The sequence below is a fragment of the Sceloporus undulatus genome, chromosome 2 (assembly GCF_019175285.1).
Source record: "Sceloporus undulatus isolate JIND9_A2432 ecotype Alabama chromosome 2, SceUnd_v1.1, whole genome shotgun sequence".
NCBI classification, from domain to species: domain Eukaryota; kingdom Metazoa; phylum Chordata; class Lepidosauria; order Squamata; family Phrynosomatidae; genus Sceloporus; species Sceloporus undulatus.
Window position 1 is genome coordinate 183113643 of NC_056523.1, and position 14546 is coordinate 183128188.

At 42.6% G+C, this 14546-nt stretch overlaps 1 protein-coding gene across 6 annotated transcripts in view; it reads right to left on the bottom strand.

Moving 5' to 3' along the window:
* Positions 1 to 14546, bottom strand: part of HDAC7 (histone deacetylase 7) — a 266897-nt gene that overhangs the window by 9965 nt on the left and 242386 nt on the right. For all 6 annotated transcript variants that reach the window (XM_042448009.1, XM_042448008.1, XM_042448013.1 and 3 more), the window contains 5 exons: positions 13048 to 13103; positions 10610 to 10697; positions 9771 to 9890; positions 4784 to 4881; positions 75 to 193 (listed from right to left, as the gene is read on the bottom strand). In XM_042448009.1, the coding sequence (XP_042303943.1) occupies positions 75 to 193; positions 4784 to 4881; positions 9771 to 9890; positions 10610 to 10697; positions 13048 to 13103 (481 nt within the window). The remainder of the gene's footprint in view (positions 1 to 74; positions 194 to 4783; positions 4882 to 9770; positions 9891 to 10609; positions 10698 to 13047; positions 13104 to 14546) is intronic.

The window sequence follows — 14546 nt, forward strand, 5'->3', positions numbered from 1 at the left end:
CCACATGGTTGACACACTGCTGGCTTCCTTTTGCTAATGGGCCCCCATGCAGCAGATACAGAAGGGAGACTTACATTTGGCTGAAACTTTGTAGCCTCCCAGTGGGGGAGGATGGCCCTCGGCTGCATCAAAGCCGGCAGACACCAGCACCACATCTGGGCAGAACTCACGGGCAATTGGCATCACAACTGTCCTGCAAAGGGAGCAAAGAGAACTGAGTCAGGTTGGCTAGCATCTATGATACAATAAGCTACAGCACTGATGTCTCCTGAAGTATCTCTACAGAAAGTCTCATTAAATGCAATGGCATAGTAAAATGGTGTCCCTTATATAAAATGGGAAAATCAAGGTTTGCTTTTTGGAATTTATATTTTTGGAATATTTTCAATCAGTGGACAGTTGAATCCATGGAGAGAAAAAAATCTATGGATATGGAGGGCCAACAGCTTACTTCAGTGTATGCCACTGTGCCTGCTGTCCTGTTGGCTGAATAAGCCTTAACCAAAAAATCTCACCAAAGCCAAACAATGAAAGGGACTGGAGATAATCCACTGACTCATATTCACTTATTTGGCTTTTCGATTATCTTTTGAGATTATTTTTGAGTTTTTAAGATTACTGGCAGTCACTGACCACACACTTAGACATTCATCTTATAAATCTGAAAGGCTAGGATCTTACTTCCCCTGCCCTCCCCCCCCCCCAAAAAAAAAGGTCAGGGATGTTCCAAGAGCTGAATTCTGTGTGCCCAGTACTATATTTTGCACTGGTTCTGAGTTCTGCCATGGAACTGTGACATACACATAAATCTGTGCATCTGTTCCTCCCCTTCTTTTCCAGAGCCTTTGGTGTGTACTCTCATATATTCTGGAGTTTGCCTCTGGATGAAAGCAACCCAGAGCCTTTGTTTCCATGGGGAATCTATTTCCCCATACTCCCTGTGAAACCAGGAATGATCGCAGATTTGGATGTGTTCCCAGCAACGCCAAGGGTAAATTGGCTTGGACTGGCATTCCTTTTCGGACACCCTGCTGTGCAAGCCTTTCTCAGCTTGCTTACAGAGGGCCCAATAGGCTCACAACCTCGCCTGCTGGGATGAAAATCCCAGCCTTTTCTGAAGACCCATCCATCAGCTGGATCACGTTTGGCAAGCAGCTCAAAGAGACACCATCTCCAAGGGGCCTGGGAGCTGCATTTCTGCGTGCAGCAAGAGAAGTGAGTGTATGTGGGGGAACTATTTATAGAGACCTTTTAAGTGCAATCAAAGCACATATGCTGGGCAGCTGTGGGAGGGTGGCCACTTGCCAAAGCCCAAGCCTTGGCATGTATCAGGTTTGCAGTTCCAAACTGGGGTCTTGCCAAGCCCAGTCGGCCTCATTCATGGGGGCCTGAGCCCCAGCACTGCTGGCTTGGGCCACGTGGCAAAACTGAGCTCCAAGGACCCCTTTTTCACAGTTTTGTCTTGGTGTGGAAGCCACGGAAGTTCAGAGAGTCTTCAAGTGTAGGAAGGCTCAAGGGGAACTCGGGAGATATGGCATGGCAGGGAACCACCTTAGATGTGACACCATTGACAACTATAACAATGGGTCTCCAATGGTGGAGAAAGGTTGGTCTGCCAGATGGTGTGACAGAGAAAGCCCTGTTACATGTACCCACCAAATGAATGGATGCAAGATACATGTAACATTCCAAAAGCATGTGGGAAGCTCAAGACCCTCTCAAGAAATGAAGTGATGCACGCATAGAAGAAGATTCACATGATAGGCTCTCCCCAAGCAGCCTACAGATTCAGATAAGATCTTTACGATTTGGAGATGATAATCTATGTTGTAGTGGCTCTCATGACATAATAAAGGGTCTGGGGAGCAGCACTTTGTGTCTTGGCTTCAGACCAGCTTGAGGAATGTGTGGCCTTCTAGATGTTGTTCAACTGCAACTCCCATAATCTTTCACCACTGGCTTTATTCTCTACAGTTGATGGGAACTGCAATCTAGCAATGGTTGGGTGCAGCAGCAGGTGATAGCTCCCATCTCAGTGATCAGTAAATTTATTCTGGATTTTAGTACAAACTTTGAGGGAGTTAATCTATGATTAAAGGTTTCAGGACTTAAAATAGCTCCTTTGTAGTCTGAACTAAAACCTGAAGCAGATTCATTACGCCAGTGACATGGAAGTCATCATTGTTGTTGTTGGGTTTTTTGTTGTTATTGTAACAATAACTATCCCACCTTTTTCCCAATATAGAGACTCAAGGAGGCTCACAACAAATTTAAAACCACACAAAAAGTATAAATATAGTATTTTTTTTTAAAAAAATAGCAATTTATAAAGTGAAAACCATTAAACATTAAAATAGCAAAATGTATTTTTAAAAACTCTATACAAACCTTAAAATCGGAATTACAAGGCATTTAAAAGTCCAGTCCTCATCAGTATGAAAAAGCTGACAGTAAAAAATGTTTTTATCTACCACCAAGAGGAGAACAGGGATGGTGCTTCTCTAGGGAGGGAGTGCCAAAGACTGGGGACCAGCCACCAAAAAGGTCCCTTCTCTTGCTTTCACCAAATGAACCTGAGAGGGTGGAGGAGAAGGGAGCAGAGCCTCTCCAGATGATCTTAATGCTGTAGTGGGCTCATAAACGGAGATACAGTCTTTCAAATAACCTGGACCCAAGCCATATAGTTACCACTGGCTGGAGGGTCATACATTCCTCAGCCATGGCTTAAGGTTTCCATATGGTTTCCCAGGAACAACCATGGCAGGAGGGGTAGTGAATGATGAGAAAGATTGCTAGAGACACCAGCCAAAGGTGTGTGTGCATGTAATTTTTGATAATGCAGGGGAAAATATTTATGACCTAGTCCTAAGTTTAATCACGTTAACTTGGAAAGAAGTCCAATAGGACTCAGTAAGACTTGCATTTCTAAGGATGTATGTTCATTAAAGTAAGTATAGGTTCTTTTTTCCTTGGCAGCAAAGTATCCTGTCCCCCTACCCCACTCCCATGCTTTCTCATTTCATGGAATTAAAATAAAAAGACCCATCCTTCAAAAAACAGGCATGTGTGCATTCCATTATATAACAGCCCTGTATGTATACTAAAAGTTGTCTATCAGTGATTTGAAGCATTTGTTCTACTCAGGCATTTCCTGCTCAGCTTGAGCTGAGGCTTTGCAAAGCCTTACATTCAAGACGTCAAACTAGGGTTATCAAGCAGCACCACTTTAGAACTTAACTGATGTTTTATTGGGGGTGAGCTAAATTAAATAGGGGATGCAAAGGAGCTGATTTGCAAAATGCTCTGTTCCCTTGGGGCTGATTCATTGTTCCTCTGCACCCCTCTTCAACCTTGTTTAACTTTTAGACTCCAAACTCTGCTGGTAGTAACCTTTCTTTTAGTTATACTGTTCTATGAAGTTGCATGTATACCAATAAGCAACACTGTCCAGTGGGCAGATAGGCTCTTTAACAACTGGGTTACAATGGACTAATTCTGAATGATTTACAAAGCAATCCCAGGAAAGTTTGTATCAGATGCAAGTCTCAGTAAGCCCCACAGAGTTTACTTCCAGGCAAATGAGTATAGGGCAGTGATGGCGAACCTATGGCACCCATGCCAGAGGTGGCACTCAGAGTCCTCTCTGTGGGCACATGTGCCATTGTCTCAGCACAGAGTTTGCCAGAGTTTGTTACTAGAAAGCCATAGGGACATGGTACTTAGCAATAAATAAGTGGGTTTTGGGTTGCAGTTTGGGCACTCGGCCTCAAAAAGGTTCACCATCACTGGAATAGGGTTACAGTCTGAATTAATTCGTTTTGGTGTTTGTGTACTGCTCTTCCACCAAAAGTTGTCCCCTTAAAGTAGAGGTGGGGAACTGAGTCATTAGGAAAAACCAATTTTCAGTGTGATCCCCATCCTGCCAGTGGGACACAGGTCCATTTCCTCTGATGAAACGTAATGGTCCTGCTTCAGCCTACTTCCAGTTGAGTTTTTTTACTACTTTTGGGGATAAGAGAAACAATACTGCCACAGTTTGGGTCAATTTTGTCATTCTGGGCAATTTGGGGGGTTAAAAAATGGGAAGGAAGCTTAAAAAATTGCAAAATGAGATTGGGGTGTTACACACAATCCATGTGCCTCACCCTCCCCAAAACATCTAACCCTGACTTGAAGCAATATACAAAAGAGACAATGAGAATCTTGTCAAACATTTTGGTGTTTAATTAAGCAACCAGTTCGGTGGAAGGGAAATGATCTGAAATTTCCAATCTTTCAAACAATCTGATTTTCTTCTATTTCTCAACTCACCCCCGGGGGGGGGGGCTGTTTGACAGAATCTTCTCCAAATATCCTCAACCATTTTCCTAACACTGGCTGCCATACCCCACATCACATCATACTGCAGGATGACACTATGCCCAGGCCTTCTTGAAGGTTACAAAATGATGAGTAGGCTGCCAATTCATTTGCTGCTTGTTCCATTGAAATCAACTTGCTGTATTGTGCTATGGTCACAGATTATGTGAATCTCACACTCCTGAAAAACTGATGGAGAATTCCTACTGCCACAAAAGAAATTCTGTGAAAGGGCCCACTCTGTCTTCTCTGCCAGCAAAGATGGTGTAGAAATTTGTAGAGCAGCACACAGTCTAGAATCCTGATTTCTTCCTCTTGTTTCCAATGTAACTGGAATGTTATTAGAAGTTTCCACTGGCATTAGCCCATCAAGCTCCTTTAGATAAAATGGACACTGTGGCCCTGGCTCCAATTAAAAACTTACCGGAAAGCAGCCAAGTATTCTGGATCCCCCATGGGTGGGTCAAGGCCACCTGTCCAAGCGACATTGACGGTGAAGCCCTCACCAGCACAAGAGCCCACCTGAAAAAGAAAAACAGAGAGGGTCTGTAGCTCACGTCTTCTTACCCTTTCACACTCATCGGAAGACATCTTCAGGAAAACCACTTGCATAGGAGTCAGGCTTCAAGGTGCTGTCTGCTGCATTCAGCTGCAGTGTGAGCAAGCATCTATGACACAACAAGGGGATGAAACATATGACTCTTCTGGTGCCTTTGGATGGCAACTCACTTCAGGACTAGCCAGTACAGCCAATAGTCACGGATGATGAGAGCTATAGCCTAGCAACATTTGGAGGGTTATACACTCCATACCCTTCGTCTAGAGCAGTGGTTTCCAACCTTTGGTTTTCCATTTGTTTTGGACTTCAGCTCCCAGAAACCCCAGCCAACTGGCCAACAGTCAGGAACTATGGGAGCTGAAGTCCAAATCATCTGGAGCACCAAACGTTGGAAATCACTGATCTAGAGTAACTGAAGTGCCCAAGGCAGCTGTATGGGATTTCCTGATGTACCAGACTACATCCTCCAAGGGACCAGAAAAAAACAGATACGCTGTCAACACTGGGTACTATATGGACCATTCATTACAACAGGGAAAAAAATTGTGGCACAAACCTTTTAACTTGTGGATGTGTTTCCTTAAATCATTTTTATGGTCTTCACTTCTGAGGAATTGTAACACAGTGGCTTGCGTGATGTTGGTCTAAGTGCTTTTTTTATTTTGTTTTTTTTGCATTCTTTGAAACACAAAACACATCCAATGTCCTAGAGGACTAGTGATGGAGTTGCAGCCCTAACTGTTCAGAGAACTATCTTTTATAAAAGAAAGAAAGAAAGGCATCCACAAAACCCCAGGAATGAAGCAACTATATCTCCAGGGAGCTATCATCTCCCTCTCTCTCTAAAAGCCAGTTCCCAACTTTACATGACATGGGAGTGGAGCCAGGAAATGGGATCCAGGATGAAGTAAAGCAAGGAGAAGCTGACTTGCCTCTTAGGGGCTAAAATTCTCAAGGGCAAGGGGCAAATTTGGCTCCTATCCTAATGATGCCCTTGAGGCCTGCAATCTACTTTCTCCCATTGGAGCTGTCACTCACTTCTGAAGAAGAAACTGAAGCCCTGAATATAGGGATCCTGTTTAAGGGAAGGCAAAGCCTGCACCAGGGATGGGATGGCCTGGTTCCCATGACCCTGTGCATTGCTCTCTCACAAGTTTATTTCAAAGGCTGTCAGCCAAACTGGTGGTACAGTGGTTGTTAAGGTCAAGACTAAGACCAGGGCATGGGAATATGTTACATTTTTACACTACAGACCCCAGAAACCCCCAATAGCAGTTCTGAGAATAGTGGTCCAAAAAAAAGTAACTTCCTCAAGTTCTGATGGGATACATCCCAGATTTGAATTGACCTGAGGTAAACTCAAGCTGAGTGAGCTTGGGGCCAGTAATTTTTTCAATTTATTCTACCTTACAGGATTGTTGTGAAACTGAATGGAGGAGGGAGGCATGCATCCCATTGGAGAATGAATGGGATCAAAATGTGAAAATAAAATAAAAATAAAATAAACATACCACTTCTCACTACACACACACACATTCGTCATCATCATCATCATCATCATCATCATCACCACCACCACCACCACCACCACCACCACCACTACCACCACCACCACAATGATGGTCATGTGTCTAGCACAAATTAACATTGACTATTTCCCTCTATAGTGATAAATAGAATACGATTAGAAAGATGCAACCCAAAAGTCCAGTGGAGACCATGACCAGAAGCAGTTCATGAGTGCGTTTCTCTCCCTTACCCCATGATCTACTTGTGCACTGGGCAAGGTTTGTACAGGTTGTCACTTATGTGTCTACAGACCTTCTTGGACACATTAATACACGAAGGTGAATCAGAGAGCAACAGCAAATGCCAGCATGAGATATGCACATCTGTAACTTTGTGGAACACATGATAGATTTAAAATGTTTGTGTAAGATTAGCTGCTTCCTCCCCTCCACTTCACAAAATCTACTGCCACTCTCATATACAGCTGTTGCATTGATCTTTTTCTTCCCTGCAAGGACAGTCCAATTGTAAAATATGAAGTAGGCTAGAGTTCAGTTCTGGGCTTGCTGAATGTACATATCTATGTAGGTACACTTTTTTTTAATGTATACCAAGCCTTTCTACCAAATAAGGCACTCAAGGTGGTCGACAGCAATAAAATAGAGATTAAAAATAAAATCTTGATTAAGAACACACCATAAAAATAAACTGAAAACACAGCAAAAGGCATGAGCATTGCTCTGCTGTTACCAGTATTGTAGAGGGTTTGGGGTTGTGTGTATGTGGTTAACCTCTCGCCTCACACATTGTAATTCCATGTTCTAGTATCCGGCATTTTATTATCTTTTGTGAAGAGTGAAGCCAGCCTGTGGCACAACCAAGCATGGCACCCACAAAAGTAAATAACCCTTGCAGGGTCCCCCCCCCTCTTCTTTTTAATATGCCTCTGATGTAGAGGAAGACATGAGGTTTTGGAACAACAGCAGCAACAAAAATTTATTTTATTTTATTTTTAGCAATATTCATGTTCCATGCGACACAACCCAAGCTGGCTCCTTGTAGGCAAGCAACCACTGTACCCAGATGGTAGTGAAAAGGAGTGGAACTTTATATAGGGGGACTCCCTTTCCAGTGGGGAAAAAGATAGATAATGGTTTGGGAGATAGGAAGACATAATCTTTGAAGTGTTGCCACCCTTACAGATAATGTAATGTATGCTAGCTGGGGGGAAAGAGATCCGTAAGAGAGGTCCTGAGAATTTTGCTTCAGTTTTCCATTTTGGCAGAGTCCGCAACATCTAAATAGACAGTGGAGCTGATGAATGAGGGAGAAACAGCTCATAAAAGGGGTGGGTGGGAGCCTGGAGTGATATGCCACAGTCTCCCAGGGATCTGCTCAATATCATAAACAATCCCTCAGACCCTTTGATATCTCCTGCTTGGAGGGAAAGATGAGAACCAGATGGGAGCATACTCTAGTTCTGGCCACTTTCAGCATTAAGCCTCTTTGAAAGCAGGTTATAAAACATGATGGATATGAAGCGCCAAAGAGTTTTGCCTATTCTCCCCACCCTCCTGGCTAGGAGGAAACACCACCATCCGTCACTAATTCTGGGAGTTTTCCAGCTTTGGCTTAATGAGTCTCTCCCTAAAGTGCTTTTACAAGTTATTCAAATCAGCCTGTCCTCCTCTTTTGTTCCCAATGTGTTGTGTTGTTTTAAAAACTTGTGAGAAGGGCTGACATGGTATGTAAAGGTCAGAGAAACTCATAGATGTGAATTCTGATAAATCAGTATGTCATCTGATAAATCATATGTGGTTGCATTGTACTTATTGCAAAGAAGCTTCCAATATGGATGGGTTGAGCTGCTGCTCACAACCACAGCAGTTGCTCAGGGAATAAAATGGTTGTCCTAACAACATGTCTGCAGTCCAGTTATCTTGAAGAAAGTGATAGCTGTCAAGTAGATTATATTTAAAATTCAGGGATTTGTGGATAAGACTAAGGGCTGGAAAGCTGATTGGGTGGAAGTTCCAGAAGGGGAGGAACTCAAAGGTCAGATAATGCAGATGCAAGGACAGTAATAACTGTAACCAGAAGAGAGAGGAACTTGAAGGAAGGACAGTTATAATAGACAGTGCACAAATAGATAATGGGGTAGGAGTGCCCTCTGTATCACACCTGGGAAAGTTCCCTTTCCTTTCCTTTTGGATTATAATTCCTCAAGTCCTCCTACAAATTCCAGAAGACTTGTAAAACTGAATTTTTCCAAGCTTGGCTCTAGATGTTGCTGGATTACAATTCCCATGATCCCTTATCAGAATTGGCTATCATGGCTAGGGCACACAGGAGCTGAAGTCCAATGCTATCTGAAGGGTCTGGGGCAGAGGTCTGGGGACTCAGAGGCTGTGGAGAAAGGTTTGTGCTTTTGGAACTAGATAGAAGGGAGACTTCTGCCTACCTTGGTTTCCACTGTTATTCCAGCAATGTGATCTTGCAAACGAGAACAAGCCGTGACCTAGTTTTATCTGAATGGCCTGACAGATGTAGCAGTTTTCAAGATTTATGTTACTGAAGACTTCTAGATGCTGTTTCCAAGGGACATCCAAAGGCATATCTTATTGGCAGGGCCAAGTTGGGAGTTTGCAGCCCAACAATTCACATATAGTGTCACTGAGTGCTTGGGGAGTGAATTGGGATCTGCAGCTGGGTCTCCGGAGAGAAAAGCTGCTATAGATTGGACCATGTTTGCTGAAAAGCAATACCACATGCATCCTCCAACTCTGAGGTACCTCTTGTTGTGTATCCATGTTCCCTCTACAAGTGCATGTAAGCGATTTCCAGGGACAATAGGAGCAAGTACAATGGCTCTCCTGAAATACAGCAGGGGCTGCTCATGCACCACTGGAATACACTGGTCCCCCGGGTTACGAAATACCCAGGTTACGAAATTTTCGGGATACGAATAAATCCCATAGGGATTTATTGTTTTGGCTTACGAAGGTTTTTTCGGGTTACGAAAAAACCCCGGCGCTGTTTTAAATGGAGCTGCGGCGCAGCCGCGGCTTTTTCCCCATTAGCGCCTATGGGCTATTCGGCTTACGAAGTATCCCGGGTTACGAAAGCGGCGGCGGAACGAATTAATTTCGTAACCCGGGGTACCAGTGTATTGGTGATAAGGCAGTAGTGGAATTTACCTTGAAAACTAGATGTCTCAGTAGAATGTGCCTTGTTTAAAAACAAAATTACAATTCCTGGAGGTTTTGAAATAAGAGCAACACCTTGTTTTTAAAGGGAATTCAGAGTGGTACCCCCACCCCCAGGACTTTAAATAGGAGCTCACTTCATCAGCTGCTCCACTTCCAGGGAAGAAGTTGCCATTGTCATGCCGATGTAGAGAAATATAGAGAACGTTTGGGTCTCGGTAGAACACTTGCTGTGTTCCGTTGCCATGGTGAACATCCTGAGGAAGAGAAGGAGGAAGAACAAGAAGACAAAGTAAGGGGAGAAAATGCATGAGATCTTTTAGGGCAGGTCTGCACTGGCCAGAATACCCTGGGCTGCCTCCAAAGTTTTCCGAGCCTGAAGCTGCTCCGATTTCCCCCCTTTAACTGGGCACTCTGAAGAGACAACAGACAGCTGTCTACATGTGTGGGACGCTGTGCCACCTGGGTCTCTTTCTCTCTGGGGTAGAAAATGAGGTGTTCAGCATTTATCACATGGCAAGGTTTCTTGTTGTGACCACAGAGGGAGAGACTCACACCCATGGCATTGGTGTTGGGCAGCACAGGGGGATGCTGTGTACACAGCTGCCCAGTGCCACTCTACTGTGTTTTCCTGCAAAATTCAGAGCATACAGTGAGTTGTTTTTTTTAAAAAAAAACTGATGTAAGGGATAGATGGCTCAGATATGATGTGGAACTGGCCTTCTATTGTGAAGACAGTCCATAGCCAAATCCAGGTGAAGACAGGATGCAATAAGGGCAGGAGGAAACCGGTGCAAATGTCCCATGTAGAAATGACCTTACATAGTGTATAAGATCCTTCAGAGCCAGTGCCACTCAACCTCTACATTTCTAAATTTTATACCTCACATCTTTGCAAAGGTAACTAGAAACAAACTTGCAGCTTAGGAGAGAAGAAAGAATTCCTCTATGGCAATATGAAGGGCACAGAACTCACCCAGTCTACAATAAGGATCTTGCTGATTTTCCCTTTCTGTTGGAGCTGTCTGGCTGCAATTGCCACAGAGTTGAAGAAACAGAAGCCCCTGTCAAGGAAGAAGAGGGGGGCAAACAGGCTAGTATTCAGAACAAGCAGTAATGCACCTAGTCAGCTTCCCTTAATACTTATTTTGTTATTTATTTAAATTATCTGTTAGTGAAATCTACATCCCATCTTTCTTCCAATGAATATGGTTCTTACCTTTCCGCTTCACTGGTATCTTCACAATAACTTTGTGAGTACTTGTTGGTTGTTCTGTACCTTTGAGTTGTTTCCAACTTATGCTGACAGTAAGGTGAACCTATCATGGGGTTTTCTTGGCAAGATATATTCAGAGGTTTGCCATTGCCTTCCTCTGAAGCTGAGAGAGTGTGACTTGCCCAAGACCATCCAGTGGGGTTCCATGGCCAAGAGGGGATTCAAACCTTGACTCCCAGAATCCTAGTCTAACACTTAAACCATGTGGCTGAGATAGGCTGAGAGGGATTGTCCCAGGCTACCCAGTTAATTTTATAATTTAGTAGGAATTAGGGTATAGATCTCCAAAGTGCCAATCTAGCACTGTAAAATCCTGCACCACACTGGTATCCAGACTTTGCTCTTGTAACCCACTGCTTCCATACAACAGACAGTTTATGCTCCTTTTTGCAAAGATCATTCTTCTAAGAACTTGAATTATTATGAAAAGTGACACTAGCAATTATTATTTTGTCTGTTACTCATATAAGTAATGAATGCTTCATCGATGGATTTCCTACCAATATTAATTTTATACCCCCTCCTATATATTATCTTCCCAACTACCCAAAAACAATATTTTGCAATAATGAACAAATCTTATTCATTATGCAAAATACAGTTTTTGCCTTAATTTTGTTAAAATGTTTTAAAATAGTGTTACCTCTTGTTCCTTAAAAATAAAAGGTAATGAATATCGACATTATTTTTAAGGTATTAATTCCAAACTTTGCATCTTGCAATACTGACACAAAGGAGCCATTTCCCAAATCCTACAGAGACACAGAGTGGTGGAACTTAGGCCAGGATTGGATAAATGTGCTATGGGCAGGGGGAAATTTTTCACACACACACACACACACACACACCCCTTTATGAAGCTAAGTCATGTGAATTCACTTTTACTTTTACCCAATTGATCTGTTTTGAGGGTGGGGTGGAAAGTGAAATCTTAATGTCTGAGGGTAGCTTTCCATGTTTTCTGGAGGAAGGGGTAGCAGTCTACATCCAGCCAGCATGGTGTGGTGGTTTGAGTGCTAGACTAGGACTCCAGAAGACCAGGGTTCGATTCCCAGCTTGGTCATAAAATCCGCTGGGTGGTCTTGGTCAAGTCTTGCTCTCTCAGCTCTCTCAGAGGAAGGTAATGGCAAACCCCATCTGAACAAATCTTGTCAAGAAAACCCTGCAATAGGGTTGCCTTAGGGTTGCCCTAAGCTGGAAATAAAGGCACACAACAACAATTGGCCCCCGATCACTCTATACATAATTGGGAGGGAGAGTCTGGAGGATTCATGGTCTCCTGGTGGGCTGCAATTGAGGGTGCATTTCCCCTACCCATAAGTTATCCAGGGAAGGATGCACAGTACCAGTGGTGTATCTCCTTTGGGTTTGGTAAGCATCCATTATAACACACATGAATGAACTTTGAAGGACACTATCCTACAACTAGAGAACCAAAGTCTGATGTCAAGATTCTCCTTGAAGCATTTTGTGTCTTAGGTAGTCTTAGGATGAATGAAAGCTCTTACTGCAGGTTCCTAACTTTATGACTACAGCAAAGGTTTGACCTGCCTGTGCAAATGAACCATCAGAGGCCGTACACCAGAGAGGAGGGCTAAAGCTGCACTGCAGAAATAATGCAGTCTGACTTTAACTGCCACAGTTGAATGCTATGGATTTCTGAGATTTATAGTTTGGTGGGGTACCAGAACACTCTGAGAGAAAAGGCTAAATATCTCACAAAATTACATATTCCAGAATTTGATATCACTGAGCCATGGCAGTATTATTGCTGTATTATTTCTGCAGTGCAGATGCAGCCAAAGCTTTGCATCACCTCAGATGCAAGGCTTTTCACTGGAATTCCTTCACACATTAAGCGGAGAGCCAGCAGAGGTTGATTAGTGATGTACATGCATGTCAGCTGCTAAGGCTTTCTATATAAATTTAATAAATCTTAGTATCCTGTTTGACTGGCAAACACAGTCACTCTGTAGAGATCCTGATGTAGCCAAACCTGCACCATCTATGCACGAAGGAGTGGACCAAAAGGCCCAATATATGCAGAAGTAAAAAAATCTTTCTTTAATTTTATTTTGAAAAATGGGGAAGGCACTGTGACCAAGGAGGTTAAGAATAAGTAGAGATGCTGTCCTTACATAGCTGTTGAGGGATCCGCATGGTGTCCCGGCGGCCGTACAACTGCAAAGCCATTCTGCAAGACAAATATATTTAAATACATCTATGCACATAATTTAAAAAAAAACTGAAAAGAAGGTGACAGACATTGCGACATTATTACTGTTAGTACTGTTGCTGTTGTTATCATCATCATTAACATCCACAATGCTTAGAATGAACTCAGTGTTACACAGAAATTTGAAAGCCTCAACATCAATTTATGTTCGGCACTAGATTAGCAAAAAATAAAAATAAAAAATTGTGAGGGTTTGCCTTATAGTTGTTTTCAATCATGTTTCAATATATGTAGTTATAAGTTCAGTAACTGGCATCTTTGTTTCTTTTTCCGTCCACCACATTATATCTTACTTTAGATGTGGTTACTGTACTTAGTCTAAATGGCTGTCTTTTATGGGTATGATGCAGCCAGAGATAAGCCTTTCTTCCCTCTGTAATTAAGGTACATACACCTACCAATTAGCATTACCAGAGTGAAAACTGGAGAGGGTTCGTGTCCTTTTAATGTTTCTGTAAAAAAGGAACTTTCTGTCATTGTTGCTTATCATACAATCAGGAAACAAGCAACACCCATTGAAATTCCCTCATCTACACAACCACTAAAGGTCTGCTCCAGTTCTCACCCTGGCAACCATACTACCAATATAGGTAATCTTTTCATGCATTTGAGAAAGTAGGCTTTGGTCCATCAACACCACAATATATCTGTTAACTTAAATTGGAAGTGGGCAACTGTGGCTTTCAAGAGGATTTTGGACTGCATCAGCTCTCATCAAAATAGCTAAGGTTGAGGGATGATGGGAGTTGCAATGCAACACGATCTGGAGAACCATACACTATCCATTCCTGGCTTATATGATGCCAACAGAATCTTGCTGGCTTTTGGCTGCAATGGACTAATATGGCCATCCCCTTGATTAAGTTCCCCTTGATGGAAGTTAAGTCACACTGCAGAATTAAAACAGTTTTAACATCTCCTTAACTGCGATGGCTCCATGCTATGGAATCCTGGGATTTATAGTTTGTTGTGGCACCAGAGCTCTCTGGGAGAAAAAGGTTAATATTTCACAAAACTATAAATCCCAGAATTCAATAGCATTATTTCGGCAGTGCAGATACAGCTTAAGTGTTAGTACAAAAATGATCTCATCCACTGGATGTACAGGAGAAACATGAAGCTGGGGACTTCTGAATGGTGAGCCACATCTCACTGCTGAATTACCACGGAAAGGATGAGAATGAAAAGCTTTCAAAAATTAGAAGAAATATTTTGTATTTGTGAGAGAGATGATGGGTAGAATTCACAGCAAGCGAGTGGTGCCATTGAAAGCAGAAGGAAAAGTCAGTTTTGATTAAGTAATGTTGCATCAAAATCTCTGAGCCTTAAGTGTAACTCAGTATCTCTGCATTATTATTATTATTATTATTATTATTATTATTATTATTATTATTATTATTA